The sequence below is a fragment of the Pholcus phalangioides genome, unplaced genomic scaffold (genome assembly GCF_987345545.1).
Source record: "Pholcus phalangioides strain wild (caught in Gottingen) unplaced genomic scaffold, Ppha-v1.0 ptg000001l_1, whole genome shotgun sequence".
Classification (NCBI taxonomy): Eukaryota; Metazoa; Arthropoda; class Arachnida; order Araneae; family Pholcidae; genus Pholcus; species Pholcus phalangioides.
The window spans coordinates 29,383,929-29,402,049 of NW_028301594.1; the positions used below are offsets into that span (position 1 = coordinate 29,383,929).

General features: G+C 35.3%; 1 protein-coding gene across 2 annotated transcripts; it reads right to left on the reverse strand.

The window, feature by feature from the left end:
- Nucleotides 1–328: 328 nt before the first annotated feature.
- LOC149090306 (uncharacterized) lies at nt 329–16,886 on the reverse strand. 2 transcript variants are annotated; one of them, XM_089233963.1, is made up of 11 exons: nt 16,809–16,886; nt 15,413–15,469; nt 13,852–13,909; nt 11,723–11,856; nt 10,189–10,259; nt 9,895–10,093; nt 9,559–9,738; nt 8,700–8,832; nt 6,986–7,203; nt 5,144–5,269; nt 329–619 (listed from the first exon to the last, which is right to left on the reverse strand). In XM_089233963.1, the coding sequence occupies exons 1-11, from the start codon at nt 16,869–16,871 to the stop codon at nt 545–547; spliced, it is 1,314 nt and encodes a 437-aa protein (XP_089090089.1). In that variant the 5' UTR covers nt 16,872–16,886; the 3' UTR covers nt 329–544. The 2 variants fall into 2 exon arrangements, with proteins under 2 accessions (XP_089090089.1, XP_089090090.1); XM_089233964.1 differs by having other exon boundaries at nt 16,750–16,839.
- Between the last annotated feature and the right edge of the window lie 1,235 nt (nt 16,887–18,121).

Below are 18,121 nucleotides of genomic sequence, written 5' to 3' on the forward strand. Positions count from 1 at the left end.
CTGACCCCTTCGACCACTATTGATAAAAAAATTTCTGATGTAATTCAAAATATTTTCTCTTATTGCTTTTCTATAATTAAGTTTTGTTTAACTCTCTTATTGCTCCAAAGAGGAAACAAATCAGCAAGAATTCTGAATATTTCTGTAGGTATAACAATTGTTTGCACAATAAAAGGAATAAGAATTGCTATCATAGTTTCAGACAGTGCAATGCTAATTTCATTTTTGTCTTGAAGGGCCATTAAAATGTCAGCAGCGGAGACCCCAATTCTGAATGAAGTATCTTCCAATGGTTATAGAAAGTAGAAACAGAAATTAAGCCTCTATATAGTGTAAAATAATTTTTTTAATCAATTTTTATTAACATGAAAAGGCAGTGAAAGCCAAATGAATACAATTACAGTCATTTTATAAATACAGCCTAAAATGAATAAAAATTCAAGAAAATAGATAGTAATTTAATCAGAAAAATATGTTCTGGGCTTGGGCAATACCACCAGGCATTGTGATATTTTTGCAATAAAAGAAAATCCTCTGTCATGAATTACACTGTTTTCTTATGGCACTGGTTTCTAAGTTGTGTTGCGGCAGACATGGTAGACATTGCACCACCAATCACCTGTTGAGAGATTTTGATCTGTAAGTTGGACATAATTACATTATAGTTGAAATATTGAAATGCCAACCCCATTTTGCTTCACTGATACATTGGCTAATGAAGATAATTCGTTCCGGAATCACATTCGCTAACAGACACCCACTTTTCCATAGGTTTCTATGGAAAATTGTTTAATTTGTTCAAGAAATGGTGCAAAATTTGAAGATACGTTTCAAAAAACAGAAGTATTGTAGAAAAATACAAATACTGAATGAAGGCTGAGATAAACAACTTCACATTTGGATGAAGGAGAATTTGAAGAAAGATAAAAAAACTGAACATATCTTTTTACACTATGTAGGCTATGCAGTTGGGTTCGTGAGCCATAGTGAAAAAAATAAAACTTTTGTGAGGTGCACAGCTGTCATTTGGGAGGATCAGGGGGAGGGGGGGTTCCCCCAAAATTTAAAAAATACAATAGAAATGGACAAATAAGGTGAAATATATATATATACATATACTGAGTATATGTTCTTTGCCTCCCCCCGCCCATCCTTCCCGGAAAAAGTTGAAATGATGGACCTGATAAGGTGGTGGTGTGCTATGCACGATATATTTAGATCATTTCTCTCTCTCACACACATGCAGATGAAAGAGATAAGTTTCTAGAATGTCCAGACTGTCCACTTAGGTATTGAGAGTCTTACTGAATCGTCACTGAAACCATTCAAGTCTAAGGTTTATTTTTAATGCATTTTCTCTTAGCTTAATCATTCATTTCATATAATTTGGCTCAAAATATTTCTGAAAAAGAAATAGAGGTGTATCTGCAAAGTTACTCCAAAAAGTGGAAATAAATTGATCTTGCTCAAGAAAAAGTAACTCATTGGATTCATTTAGATTAGCACAAAAATTTAGCTCACAGCTTGGCTGCTTTATGTTAGTGCATGCATTCATATCAATTAAAATATTTGTTAGCCAAGGTAGAAAAAAGTAAAAAAATCTTTGTTAGCTGAAAAATTTGTAAGCTAAGGCATTCATTAACCAAGGGATTTCTGCACAGTAAAAATCTGTTATAACGAGTACAGCTTATAATGAGTATCTTGCTATAACGAGTGATTGTAAAAAAGCTAATGGTATACAAAAACTATTCAGATATAGTGAGTCCAAAATTAGGAACCATTTGTTATAATGTCAAAAGAATTCTCCAGAATACAAGTTTTTCCCTTTCTCTCTTCAGGAATTGAACATGACTCTTATCATGGCACATGCTTCTTGTAAAAATTTACTCTAAACTGGATCTAACAAAGGATGGACACTAAAATGACAGATTTATTTATTACCTTCCTTCTTATTTTTGGGCTTCCTTGAAGCTTTTGCTATGACCTCAAAAAAAGTTCTTTTAAAGGCCAGTTTTTCTCCCTCTCCCCCCCCCCCCTTGAAGAGAATTGAACTGAGAGCATGAATTACTATCATTTGTCATCGCACATGCTCCTTGTAAACATTACTTGAAGTATTTCTAACAAAAGATGAGCTCAGAAAAGTTGAATTCCTCATCCCCCCCCCCCCAATACTTCATATTTTTGGACTTTCTCACTATACCACTTGGGATATGTGATGATTCTATTCAGCTTTTCTCTCCCCCAGTGATTAACCCCGCAAGCGGCACAGCAGAAATCACTAAACCCTCCTTCAAAACGCCACATACTGTTTTTTAAGTAGCAAGCTTTTTTTGATTTTCAGCAGATACAAACTAAGAGGTGAAGGAAAAGTGTTCCATTGAGAAATCAACTTCACAAAATATTTAGCTCGTCAATGCTAAAATAAGAGGCTTTTAAGGCGGCGAGATATCTTATCAATGCCGCTAAAAGGATTAAGAGACACAGTCACTGCTAGGGCTTATTTGAGCAGACTTGGAGTTTAAGATCATTTCTGAACAGATGATCAAATCATGCCAACAAAAAACTTTCTGATCAGCAGAAAACTGTTAACGGGTCCATAAAGAATCTGGATTCATTCTTATGAAAGCCCATTAAATTCTAATCTGCTTTATCTATGTCAGGGTTCCCAACAGAATCTGCTTGACCATTTTCTTGACCAAAACTTCTGAAGAAAAAGGTATAGCCAAAAATCTCAACCCTTCAAATGTTTTCCCAAATTTGTTTTTTCCCTTCACAGAATTTTTTCCTGACTTTTACCAAATAGTTTACATTCGCTTTGACTTTCCAGGGCACTAGGAATAAGCAAGGCTGCCACTGGTAATGACAAGATGGAAAATTGTGTATTATGCAAAACCTGTTCTGGGGTCCCACTCAAAAAATTAGAAAAAGCAGGAATAAAAAGTAGGATGGGGAGGGTACCCCCCCCCCAGACAACATAATCATAGCATAACAAACAAACAAAATTTAAAAAAATTTATTAAAAAAAATTTTTTTTCATTAATTTATTTTTTCCCCATAGCACTATTTCAATATCCTATAAGATTGACTCAAGTCAAAGCAAAATAACAGAAATAACTTGTTGCAAAAACAATTTTTGACCCAAACAGCACACTAACAACACAGATTAAATTACTTTTTTTTTTTTAGTCTTCCACAGTCCAATCTCTCAACTCTCTTCGACAATACACAGCAAATTATGAAGACTTGTGAGATTTTTAAGAATGACGCTCCTTCGAGACCACTTTCAAAAGCACAGTGCCAAATGTGTAAATTACAAGCTCCGATGTAAATAAGTCAAGGTGAACCGAATGGTTTTACTGCATTGCCATCCCTTTTTTATAGGGATTTGTTTACATTTTACTGTTCAATATCAGTGTAATCGTTTTTGAAAAATGAAGCACTTTCATTTCTAGCTCTTTGCAGAGATATTGTATATATTGTTTATGCCTCTGCATGCCCTAAAAATACAGAAGACAATGGAATGCTATTAGGTAGCATCAGAATCACCAAACCTAGAATAGGCCTATGTATCCAACTGTTTTGTAATGCAAACTGTTGTTTCACCTATACACAAAATGTGCACCATAGTTTTGAATGATGACAGCAGATTACTGTCCAAGACGATGGAAAGTAAATACAAAATTATTTTTTTCCATCCAGACAGAAGTTTTTAATGACTACTGTACTTGTTGAACCCTCAAACTAAGCTGATGAAAAATTAATAAACCAAATGGTTTAAATATCCCCCCCCCCCCAAATAACCTTGAAAAGATACAATTTCTGCTTTGTCAGAATCATCAATTGTAATCTACAACATTTGTACTATTTGGCAATATGTCGATTATTCCCTGCTCAATTAAAACCAATTATACAAATTTTGTAGATAGGATTTGGTAACGAAGTAGGAAAAGTAGGACGAGTGGGAGCTCTGCATGTTACATTGTAATACATATGTAATTGCAGAGACTATAGAATTCATTCACATTCATATATTTCCTTGGAAAATGCTTAACGAGTACTACCTACCATAAGCACATCACAAATTTTAATCTCCCCTTAAATTCTAAGTTTACTTGGTATTATTGAATTTATAAGTTCTATTCCAAGGGTCTCCACTACATGAAAGCAGGCTGCAGTAGCCAGCAGAACTCTTTGACATTTGTGAGTATAGCTTGTGGTCTGTGGGTCTGGCTAAAATGTCAAATGTGATGTGTGTGTCAGCTGTTAAGGATCCCTGTTCTGTCAAAACTTTTGCTCATCATATGAATCATATTTAGACATAAGTTCCTACATAAGAGCAGTCACATTTTAGGAGCATTATATTTGCGTGAAATTTGTAAAAAAAAGTTTTTGAACTTGAAATGAGAAGTAGGTAGGGGTATTGGAAATTTGTATTTGGTAGGGATAGTCTGTATTTTTACAGGGAGTGTCCTCCATACCACACTTCAGGGCCGTAGCCAGAAATTTCTCTTGAAGGGGAACAACTGATGTTTCAGGGGGATCAAAGTGACAGAACAATAGAGTTAACCATGTCATTCCATGAAAATCAGCCATTTTCAAACATTTCTGGGCCAGACTATCCCCCCCCCCCACCCCACTAAGGCTTTGCCACACTTCTATAAAATAAGTGATATTCCCTTTTATTTTTTGATACATCACATATAAGGGTACTCTTCCATTATAATCATACTGCAGGGTGCTTTTTTGTCTTGCTGAATTTTTTTTTAATTTATACCTCATGTTTAGTGATAAATATTTTCTTCAGTGTATAAGTTCCATAAATTTCTACCTTTTTTTAACAAGGTGTGCAGAAAGAAATGAGCCAAATGAGCTGATTCCATGTCAAAAATGTGTGGTATATTTATAAAAGAAGAGCACCCATACAAATTATATCAACTGATTTCAAACGAGAAGAAACTTGAAAGTTAATGGTAAATCATGATATTGTGTAACAAAAAGAAAAACTAGCAGGCGAGAATTTAGAGCGAAAAAAAACAACAAAGAAACAAGTAATGTGTTTTGTTTTTGGGTGTGTGACTTTGTTCTTGTCAGGCAGTGTTCAATTAACACAATTTAACAAAATAAATAATAATAAAAATAGAACCTGGTTTCTGGGTAGATGTCTTTCAACCATTATCAGAGGTTTGGAACCTTTTTGTGCATCATTCTTTCTTGCTGGTGATCCAATTTTATGCAGATTCAGTGAACTCTGAGCCGGTATTGATTTTGGCTACAATTGGAGGTGGAATAAAATGAATTAGTTTTATTTAACACAGATTGAAAAAATATACACGCCACGTTTTTCTGAAAATAAAACTAGAGGAATGAAGCATTTTTATTTTATTCTATCCAATGTCACATGCATTTCTTGTTGATTTCAGTACTTTAAAATTAGTTTTAAAATTCATTTTCAAAAGAATTCTTCCCAATTATTCACTCCTTCTTTCTCCACATTGAAATGGATGCAGAACACATGCTATTAATTTTCAAGTCATTTCACCATTGAACTGAGCATAAAATTCAAAGGAGTTTTCATATCAGCAGTCACCCCAGTCCTGAAAACTTGTGTGTGGGTATCACTTAATATTTGAGTGAAAAGTTGCACCTAAACACGAGAAATCAGATGCACCCAGGTTTCATTACTTGTGCAATTTTTCCAAAGGGTAGATGCATTCAGAAATCTATAACCAATATTACACTACATGCTTTATAACCAGTTCTGCCAGTGGTGAAGAAAACTGTTTTGATGTTTCTACCAAAAATGTGTCGAGGAGAATCAAAAGTTTTGCTACAGATGAGGACGTGTATATATACCATGCGATCGAAGAAATTTCTACCAGAAAGTTAGCCACTGGAAAAGCTACCTACTGAAACAGATTTTACAATGTCAGTGAACATTTATTGGTTCCATGTGCAATTCAAGAGGATAATCAAATTGCTTTATGAACAATAAATTTTTAGACAGCAAATTATTTATCACAGGAAAGTAATACAATTTCGATACATTTTCATTTTGAAAATCCATATTCAATTTTTTCTAAGTTAAAGAAAAAATAAAACAGACAATTGCATATATATTTCTTCTGTACATTAAGGCAGTGATTCTCAAACTTTTGTCACCTGCAGCTCCCCAGAATATTCTCACAAAGAACCCCTCAAAGCACCGAACAGGAACACATTAATATTGCCAGCTTAACACGACATCCCTGATAAAGGTCAGCAATGTCCCTAGAAGCTGTGATGCACACTCTGAGAGCCACTGCATTAAGGTCTATTCATGCACAACATTCACAGTGCATCTCCACTCTGGGAGAGCTGCCTCGTCTCTCTCCAAAACACATTAGAATAGGATTCTTAACTAAGCCTGATGAGTGTGAATGAATAGGCTAGCATAGGAAAGAAGAATATTTTTTGAACTGAGACAAGACAGACCTTTCGGTGCAGAGACAAGCCACTAAAAGTGATAAACAAATCACACATATGCACAGACTTGTTTGTTGTTCTCAGTTATTTTCAGTGGATGAGTTGGGAAAAGTAAATATGGCACTGAACATATATCATCCCATAAAGCAATGATCCGGTTCCATTGACTTTTTGTTCCCCTAAAATTAAAATCATGCCAGTAAGAAAGCTGTTTTTCCCGATTTTATAGATGTAATGAAAAAAGCAGAAGCTATTACAACAGACATTAACAAAAGTAGCCTCCAGCACATATTTGCAGATGCGAAGAGATGCTTTCAAAAGTGCATTAAAATGCATTGTGAGTATTTTGAAAACTATCTTTGTAGAAGAATAAAAACTCTTCTGAAAAAAATCTTTCTCCGTCACAACATTGCACATAAAAATTATGCGACTGATTTAGTACTGGTTTTGGATTCTTGAATTTTGGTTTTGTCTAAAGTAGCCTGTTTTATTTGTTTCTAAAAAGTGAAAAATATATCTATACCTGTGTTGAGGGATGAGACTTTATAGGCGGCAAATGATTGGATATGACTTCATCAGAGACCACTGCATAGTTGACAGATGGTGCAGCAGCAGGATAAGCAAAATAGTTTGCAGGTACTTGACCAAATGTTTGTGTTGAGCACTCTGCGCAAAGAGCTCCAGGACTAGTCTCTGGTCTTCGATACATTGCTCTAAAGCCATCCAACTGTGATACACATTCTAAAATATAATTTAAAATGTATTATGAATTGATTTCTTCACTGTAATAAATGTTGCAGAATCACAATGGAAGAAAATGTGGACAGGAATAAAAATCTTTACTAATACAGTGAAAACCCTTTTAGTGGTAACACACGTGCTCACTAGCTAGCACGTGATTAGCACCTGAGACATCATCCCATACCACACCAGCATGTGACTAGCTCTTTAGCAATAATGCCACATCAAGCACTGATGCAAGATGAACAGTCAATGTGTTAAGCACAAAAAATTGAGTTTCATTAAAATTTTATTGTTTTATCAGTTCGTTTTTGAAATTAACAAGCAGCTTATATGAAGCTGCTGCCTGCAAAAAGTCATGTCATTTCTATGGAAAAAAAATTCTCTGGCCATTTTCCTGAATATAGATAATTTACCAAAGCTATTGTAGTTTTTCATGTTCCAATGTGATTTAGATTGAGCACTTTTATTAAAGTATGTATTACTTTCACACAAAATCTCCAACTTAAACTATTAAAATTGTGATTATTTCAAAATGATTACTTATTTTAAAAGGCTCAGATGAAAACCCCCTTCCTTATACAGGGTAACTAGCTAACAGAAAGCACTGCAAATTACAGGCAAACCATTGATCCTAGAGGCCAGGGGCGTAGCCAGAAATTTCGTTCGGGGGGGACCAAAGTGACAGAACAATGGATTTGGCCATCTTTTTCCCTTTTTTCGGTCATTTTCTCACATTTCGGGGGGGACCAGACCCCCAAGTCCCCCCCCCCTGGCTACGCCCTTGCTAGAGGCATACTTTCCAATAAGAAAAAGTATCCAAATTTCGTATAGAACTCTGATGTACCATTCATGTTGCAAGGGGTTGTATAGTTATTAAAATTAAAAAAATTAACTTCTGATACAGGCAATCTGTCCTCAAAAACTCAATTAGAAAGTTTTTGCCCTGTCTCTCCTAAGATATACAAAAAACAAATTCCACATTTCTGAGTGCAATATTCATCAATATACAGATGGCAGCAAAGCAAGAACACTAAAAAAAGTGCAACTCTCTCAACATAAACATGCTGGGGCTACACATTACACACACACACGCCCACAACACATTCTTGCATGTATGGATTTGTTAGAAAATCTGCAGGCGAATGTGTGCAAGATGAGGGTATGGTTAAGTAGTAGTTTGGGACTGCTGAATGGGACTGCACAATAGGCAGATGACATATAATGAAAGAGATTATGTCACTCAGAAACACAAAGACGCACAGAATCGCTGCATCATAATGTGAGGTTGTGGTGGTTTGACTCCCTGCAGAAACACCTGAATTTTCTTTCCAAAATTCATCTCTAAATTGTACCCTGTATGTGCACATCGTTCTGCACATTATTGAAACATTTTTGCGCTTGCATCACTGATATGAATGAAACAAATGTGAGCTAAACATCAAATCGATAAACAATTTTATTCACATAAATGTTGTAGAATGCAAAAAAATTACCTGTAGCATGAAAGTTCAAATTATTGATCGAGGGATCAACACATCTGGGTGGTGCAGTTCTAGGTGGATTATCCTTTGGCTTTTGCAACAGTTTATCAATTTTCCTTCCTGCCTCTGTCAGACTTTCTTCAAGCTAAAGAAAATGTATGTAAAAAAACCAAGATGACATGGTTTTACATATTAATCTCTTCACATTCAATTTATGCAATTAAATATTACTTTTAATATACAGTGAAATCCTCATACATAGTATTACTTAAGAGACCAGACAAACTTATCATTAGATTTAAATATATATTAAATACAAGTACAATATTAAAAGATTTATTTTGATAAATGGAATATACAAACACTAAAAAAAGTACACTAGGACCAGTAACATCATCATACAATTATCATTATACAGGATCTTTAATGAATGTACATTAAAATCACTATATATCTATTCTCCAGAGACTGGAGTCATTATTAAATGAAATTTGAAATTTACCATTATGGAATATAATTTAATGCGCATTATCACTATGGGGCCATTCAAGTATTACGTAATCAGATTTTCAGCCATTTTTGACCCCCCCCCTCCCCCCATTAGCAAAATTTCGTCAGCAGCTCAGAATATTTCATAGCTTCAAAAAGGGGTGGTTGATGATGTAAGCAACCTTCAAACCCCCCTCCCCTGTCATCAAAAGTCAGCAAATCCAAAATCCCCCCCCCCAATGCTGACGTAATACTAGAATGACCCCTATAGAAAATCTAAAACCAAAAAATAATATTGTTATAGACAATATTGTATGGAAGTTTCAGTGTATGTGTCAACAAACATTGAATATAAAATAATCACTAAAAAACCTATACTAACATGATGAATCTTGTTTTCATACAGGCTAACAACCTGCTTCTGAGCTTCCAGGACCTCAACATTCGCCTGAAGTTCAATGCGTTGCATCCAATTTTTTTTCAGCACTTCATGCCAACAATGAATCATTCTCCTCTTGAGATTTTGTTCATAGTGTCTCACTGCAATGGCACAAAGCATGTCCTAATAAAAATAAATAAACTTTCATGAAAGCATGAACCATCAATCATAAGACTACTATTACAATATTGCAGAAAATAAAATCATTAAAACATTTAACCGAAAACAAACTAAAGTAAGATGGTTGGTTTTCCATTTATTTTCTTACTGAAATCTCACCTTACGTTTCTTGGTTTCAGCTCGTCTCCTCCAAGTATTAAAAATTTTAGACATCAAAATCCTCCTCTGCTGATAACCTAATTTTTCAATCAAACTTTTGATCAATGTATCTTTAGTTTGCAATCCAGATTCAAGAGATTCACAGTAAAGCTTTAAACTATTCAGTTTCTGGAGAAGATCATTTTTCTCTTCCGCATGCCTAAAGAAAATTTAAAATATTAATTTTTTAGCAAAAGGTAGCACAGTTTGAAGTTAATTTAAAATTTAATCGAAAGGGGGTTAAACACAACATACTGATGTTTTGTTTGAGAAATCAGAGATTTGGATTGATCATTTTTGGCTAAATTGAACTTCTGAACTTCCTCCTGCAAGTAGAGAGAGAGAGTATTCAATGTAAAATTATTCAAATAAATGAATATAATATATACCGTAATTTCACACAACTATAGTCCAAAACAACACTATTTTCTTGATTAATCATCATAACTCCAGTATTCAAGCTATTCAAAACATTTTTTTTTTTTTTTGCTGATATTGCCTGTAGAAAGATCAAGCATTAATATTAAACATTTTTTTATTCCTTATGTAGCTCAAATACGGATTTTTAAGTATAAGATTTTGACTATATCATATATCCATCTCCATTTTCTCTGCTAGAAGATGATGAAGAAGGAGTTTTTCTAAATTCGACCCATAAGCAGGTCAAAAATGAAGGTTCATAGAAAAATCATGCCAAGTCAAAACCGCTGAAGCTCATCATGAAATTTAGTTAGAAGTTTTCTTTCGTGACTATGAGAGGGTTTTTCAAAATTTGACCCCTAAGGGGGTCATAGGGGGAGGGTTATATTAATTTGATCAGTATTTTTATATTGTAACAGAGAGATTCACTGAAAAGGGATTTTCCAAAATTCAGTCCCCTTAGAGAGGGGGCTCAAAGGTTATATGGAGCAATCATCACTGAGTCGAAATGCTGAAGCCATAAATATGAAATTTAGTCAATATTGCATTTTATGTAAATAAGACCGGATTTCTGAAAATTCGCCCCCCAAAGGGGTTTCAAATGTTACATGGGGGAAATTATCTATGAGTCATTTTCAGATTACCAAATCCACGCGAGTGATGCTGTAGCTAATAGCTTGTGGTCCATAAAAATGGTTAGACCCTAGTTGAGAGCAAAGTAAAATTATCTATTATTTTTCCTATAATTATTTTTATACGCACATAACAGTAAAAATCCTTATTAAACATATGTAAATACTAAATTATCAATAGTGCAGAAGAGCTTGTTGTAGTGACTTGTATTGAGAAAGTTTACAGCTGACAAGATAATGTGAAAAACATAACCGCCAAGTAACAGCTGATTTGCAGGAAAGTATCGGAGAGAGGACATCTTAACCACATCTCCATATTACACTACCTATGCTCTTTGCTTTAGTAATTAAATAGTTCACTAGATGTTGTTAGCATTTTGATTATCGATGTTTCAGTGAGCACGGGTGTTTGGACCATAGTTGTATGAATTCCGGTAAATACTTATCTGACACACACACATAGCATGGTCTTGAATTATTTATGTTTTAAAGGTTGGTCTGAGAGCCCAGGAAGCCTTGCTGCAGGGCGTGGAGCCATGGTCATTACAAAAGCTTGAGACCTTATTTTATGGCAGATACTGAAAAATCCTCATCTAATTTTTTCTAATTACTTTTTTTTTATATATTCTACAATTTCATTTCTGAGCTAATTTGTGACATAGGATTGATTTCCCTGGGCCGAATATGCTACCAATTATAATATAAAACAAATTATGAATAAAACAAATAAGACATACCAACATTCTCATTTTTGTTTCACAGAGTGCAGTGCACATTCGTGCTTGAAATTTTGATATAAGATTCTCCTCTGTGTCCTCACCCTCTGATGGTGGCAACTGTTCACCTCTGCCATCCCCAGATTGGCCAGAATCTGCCGAATGAAACAACTCATAAAGACAACTGATAAATATAAGCTGATAAGACACCAAATAACTATAATTAAATGATTAAATGTACTTCAACACTATCCAGCAACTTATCCCTAAAGAACCCCCCCCCCTCCCGATACAACCTTTTCTTTGAGTCAGTGCCTCCAGTTGGGTGTTCTCAAGTTGAAAAGCAAAACATAAAATTTATCACCCAATTGTTCTTAACCCTTAATTGGCCCGGTAGTTTAGTACTCCCAGACATCTCTCATCTTGCCACCCCTTGAGACAGAAATGCATCTGGTCCATCCTGTTATCAGTACCTTTCAAGCTGGCTGTTTACACGTGTTTGACAAATTTATGATGTCATTCTACTTTTTTTACTTCCTTTATTTCCTTAGTCAAAGTTTCCGTGGAGCACAGAATGACACCATTACACCACTTGCATAAAGCAGTTTTTGTCTGATGGCTGAAGTGTTTAGATCGAAATGGCGTATCAGAAGAGCATCAGTTATTTCAATAACAATGTCAAATCAATTGTGAAACATTAGATATCCTCATTGAGCATGAGGACAGTGCTGTTAGTGAATCATCCCAAAGATTTGTGGGCTCAACATGTCGATGTGTTGTTTTCGAAGACTGTGTTTCCGACTTCATATGAACAATAACTTTGCTGCTTGTGAAAATATGGTAAATACTATTTGAACTTGTATATTTTATTTTCCGAGTATATTATATACATAATTATATGTTAATTTTTCAATCATAAAAATTGCGTTTAAAAAAATTGAATGTAATTTTTTACAAATTTTTAAATGTCACGTATCTCTTCATTTCTTTCAAATGTGTGTCTCAGTAAAAGATTATTTTGAGAAAAAATTTTGAAAAATTATTTAGTGACTCAATTGATAGATCAATGAAGTTACGTAAGCAACCCATTGCTTTTATGAAAACTCTTTGTTGATTTTTTAGATGCATCGATACTTGCTGGGGTCATCCTGATGCCAGTTACACGCAGAATTCTCATCCCAGTGCACAACATTTTCAGTCCGCAGGCCAAATATGAGATATTTCTGTCGCTCGTGGGCCAGAAATTGGAGTATAAAAAATTACCCATTTTTTACATGACATTCCTGCAATTTCGGCCATTAAAATGCCCAGTTTTTGTTTATTTTCAACAAATCTTACTTGAATTAATATTTTTTTACCAAAATCAAGAATTAACATTATAAATTATATGAGGATAATTATCAATCTAATTATCATAATTGATTATAGTAAGATTAATATATTTATTTCACACATTTGTCAATTTTTTTTTTTTTTTTGTGAATCACATTGTGAAATCAGTGAAATTACATCATTAAAATTTTAAGTGTGTTTCAGTAGAGATCTACTGAAACACACTTAAAATGTTAATGATGTAATTATTTCCTGCCATTGGCGATTTTTCAGTGATTTTAACGCTAGTTAGCAATTTTACTGTCCTTTTACAATTTCTTTAGCTATAATTAACAACTTCACTTTCCTTTGACAATTTTTTTTACCATAATTAGCAATTTTACTTTATTTTGACAATTTCTTTAGCTGTAATTAGTAACTTTACATCCCCTTGACAATTTCTATGGCTGTAATAAAATATGGTCAGCCTTTCTAGTACTGATACTTTTTCACTGAAACAACTTTTACGGGCCAGAGGTTGTGTACTTCTGGTTAAGGAGTTGGGCCTACTATACTAAATACAGTTTGGGTAGCCTACAAAACTGTCATCAATAAAAAAAATATTGTTCCAAAAAATTGGAGGGAAATTTTTTGAAAAAAAAGATTCTTTATGTCACTTCCAGCACCATGGAGCGCAAAGAATAAGCCACCCTCATTGTTAGAAACTATGTACATAGTCTATTATTTCTTGTGCATCTATTCAGAAGAACAAGGTTTTTTTATGTTTAAATATAAGCACAAAAGTTTGTTTATATAAAAAGAAAAAAAAAGAAACTTACTTGGGACCACATAATTCTCCATGGAAAAGTAAAATGCTTGTTGAATGTTATCGAGAGCCTGAGAGAAAAAAAAGACATATTATTATTTAAGTCATATACAGTAAAACCTGCCACTAACGGAACCATGAAAATGTGACCACTATTGAGAAACGACCGTTATTGGGAATGGTCATTTTATTTCGGAAAAAAAAAAAAACTAACAAATTTGCAATCTATGTAACATATAAAATGATGATCCGTTCTGTAATTGATTATATTAGAATGTATCATTATAGTGACACTTCAATATTAAAATAGATTAATTTAAGGCTGCAACTAGAGGCAATAATGCGGGTCTGGTGCCCTGGACTGGGGGGGGGGGGGGGGGAGTACATTTCACCCTTTAAACTCTCCTTCAACATCACAAGGGGGCACTAAAATGTGTGCTTGCCCCAGCTGACCAAGCCTTTAGTTACAGCTTTGCTAATCGGTCTACAATGCTATTTTGGCATTCGTTGAATTCCTAAAATTTACGCTTGAAGTGCTAAGGTAGAATACTACCGAAACGACTTGGCAAGAAAAACTGATATGGACCAAGACGGTGTACCAGCAACCCCGGAATAGTTATTTATTCCCGCCTACGATCAACTAGACCAGGTATCTTCAACCTGTTGCTCGCAAGCACCAGGTACTCCTTGAAGCATCCACAGTGCTTGATACCCAAGTCTAATTTTGTGCTTGCGAGCACTTGATCAATGTTTCAATTGAACATTTTGTACAAATTGCAATAAAGAATTAAAATCATCCTGATTTCATGCATTCTGTATGTCAAACTTGCCGAAAAGGTGCTCTTCTTTTGATAATAGATGCAGGCAGTAGTTACAACAGGAAAAAGGTTGAAGAACTCTGAACTTGACCATACGTGCTTAACCCATGATGTGTGGGCGAAATGTGACCCTCAAAGTCATCTGTAAATTTAATTCAATCTAATTTTGTACGAATGAACTAAGCTTTTTTCTTTATGGAAGATTGAGGTATTTCATACTTGGATTTCCTAACAGGTGATTTCAGTAGATAGTGATAAATCCCCCCCCTCCCCCAACTAGGACTAGTGTAATTTATAGTTAAATCACAGTTATCAGCTACATCTTTGTAGATTTTTCATTAAAAAAATCTTTTCTTCATTGAATCTTGTTCTATAACCTGACTATAGAGCTATTTCTTTGGACTTCCAAACTCGAATTGATCAGATACAGACAGGGCTGCAACTACTCTTGGTCAGCCGGGCAAAGCATGTATTTTGGCACCTAATCACTTCTTCCCCCCCCCCCCACATAATATTGAAGGATAAGTTAATGGTGGTTGATACACCGGACCTGCTTGTTCCCCCCCCCCCAGTTGGGGAAAAACACATACAAATCCAGCAACGGGTTATGATGGTGACCACCCCTCCCAAGAGCAGAATAATATAGGGGATATTAGTTTGTCGGTAGCCGGTAGTTGTAATGGAATGGTTGATAAAACATGGGGTCATTATAATGAACGTTAAATGTATTATCAAATAGCATGATAAAGAGATTACCTCATCTATCTGCATTCTTTTATCATCCATTGGAGTCTGTCCTTTTCGTTTCCATAACTGTAAAAACAAGGTATTAACATCTATAAGATAACAAATAAGAAAAAACAAGGATTCAAACTTGTTTAAAAGCAGTGATGTATTCGCACAGCATATAGCTTAGCACGCTATAGCACAGAGAGCGGCAAGCTTAAAGAGGTGGCAAACCACTGAGCAAATGCAGCAAGAGTAACTTCAAAGATTACCACAACTCATGTAAGCATGTGAATGACCAAAATAATGACATATAGTGTCTATGAGCATGGGAATAACCACAAAAAAAGTAATGCACGAACATTTGTGTGACCAAAAGTGTAACTTGGAGATGTATTTGGGGGGGGGGGGGGGACAATCACTTCCTTTCAAGAGGTAAATAATATAGAAGGAAAATTTGTCTTTTCCATTCTGTAAAATACAGGATGGTCCAATGCACTTTTACACAATAAGTCGCTTTTCAGACACATTGCCCTGGATAAGCCTGCTTCCGTTTCATTTGAAGCTGAAGATGTCTACCTTAGCTTTATTTGCAGCTGAATGTTGTAGCTTCATTCAAGTAAATGAATGAATGAATGAACTTGCTGGATACGAAATTAAAGGAGACTGCAAAACTGGTCTGTCACTAGAGCAAGCTCACTCTCGTGCACTCACTCAACAGATCACTCAATCACTAGGTAGCTCATTCTTTTACACTTACTCCCTAGGTCACTCACTCATTCACAATGTCACTCGATCACTCTATCAGTAGGTCGATCACACTTGATTTCTAAGTCACTTATTCACTAGGTTGCTCACTGGGTCACTCACTTTGTTATTTGCTCACTAGGTCACTCATTCTATCAGTCTAACTCACTAGGTTGTTCACTGTTACACATTCAATCACCGGGCCACTCATTCTGTCACTCTCTCACTAAGTTGCTTACTCTGTCACTTTGTTACTTCATGACTGGGCAGCTCATTCTACCACTTAACTCGCCGGGTCGCTGACTCTGCCACTTTGTTACTCCCTGACTATAGCTCATTCTACCACTGACTCACCAAGTCGCTCACTCACTCACTATGACACTCACTCTGTTCCAAACTTCGAAAACATTTCATGAAACACATTCAATCCTTGTGAGATCAAATATTGAAATTATATGTGTATTTGAATTGTCTAAGAACATTCAATGTCGGAGTCAAATTTTTATTCCTAGCAAATATTTGTTACTTATAACACACAAAATAAATATTTTCGTTTCAAATAGTTGAAGAACAATAAATTAATTTCTAATTAATAAATAAATAACGGAATAATCGCTCACATTTCGACCATAAGAACTTCAAATAAAAAAAAGTAATCAATGGATCAAACGTTTCTCACATGTAAACAAACATCTAGTTTTCTATTATTACTTCTTTTGCTGAGGATAAAAAAAATAAACATATTCGCATTTAGTGACATCTAGGAATGATAAAATTAGCTATGATAGAGAGGGTTACTACAGGATGTAATTTTTTTTAATGCTGGGCTGTCCCAAACTGTTTGCACAGGTAATATCTCTGCAACCGTTAAATTTAAACAGAACCGCTCGCAGGGGTGTGCGGCACAGTGCCTTCTTAACGCATGGGCTCACCCGGGCCTGGGGGCCTCAGAAAAACGAGAAGTAGTTGAATTTTTCCAGAATTTTCCAGGTAGGCGTCATAAAAATCATTTGGCCTGGGGACCAATGATGCTCTTAGTAAGACGGCTCTGGTGCAGCAGGTGTAGTCGGGTCCCGCGTTTCAGGGGTAGCCCCCACAAAAACACTCTGGCACGAAGTTAAAAAATTATCATTATCCACCAACATGCGAGCTCAACTGAAAAATGACTCAGCACTGCGATCATTTTCACATCAGTTAATCAAACTTGGCAATGGAAGAATTCCCGTAGACCCCAAGTACTGGACTCATTACGTTCCCAAATGGATTTTGCCAATTGTTAACTCAGTTCAAGAACCCGCAGACAAAGTCTTCCCAAACATTCAACAAAATCACCGAAACCATGAGTAGCTTTGTGAGAGAGCGATTCTGGCATCGGAAAATGAACAAGATCAACGAAAAAATCCTAAAAATTATTCCGGGAGACTCCACATCTTACAAATCGGTTGACACTGTCACAGGCACGACACAGACATTTAGTTCTGTATCCTGCAGAATTTCTGAACTCTTTGGATATTCCGGGTGTGCCACCATACAACTTGACCCTCAAAGTCGGAGCACCTATAATGCTTTTAAGAAATTCGGAGACACCGAGACTCTGCGTGAAGAAATTGCACAATTACATCATCGAAGCAACGATTCTAACTGGATGTGAAAAAAGAAGAAGACGTCTTCATTCCACGTAAATCCCAATTATCACTGAAGAAATGGCATTCACTTTCAAGCGATTACAGTTCCCGATTCGTTTAGCTTTTGAAATGACAATCAACAAAGCGCCAGGTCAGTCGTTAGCAGTGGCAGGTATCAACCTGCTTGAGCCCTGTTTTTCACACGGACAGCTTTACGTTGCCTGTTCACGTGTTGGTAATCTCAAAAATTTGTACATCTACACACCAGATGGAAAAACAAAAAATATTGTCTATCCACAAGCGATTGCCTCAAGTTTGTAATTAAGATATTTAAAAATATAAAAGTAATTTTTTCTTGATGCAGAAA

Bases quoted from the DNA above. Each gene is read 5' to 3' on its own strand.
- LOC149090306 (XM_089233963.1), bottom strand. From the start codon at position 16,871: ATGTTTATTTTTTTTATCCTCAGCAAAAGAAGTAATAATAGAAAACTA. The intron at 9,739-9,894 runs GTGAGATTTCAG...TATTTTTATTAG, and splicing joins CTGAAACCAAGAAACGTAAG to GACATGCTTTGTGCCATTGC. The intron at 8,833-9,558 runs GTTAGTATAGGT...CATTTTCTTTAG, and splicing joins ATGAAAACAAGATTCATCAT to CTTGAAGAAAGTCTGACAGA.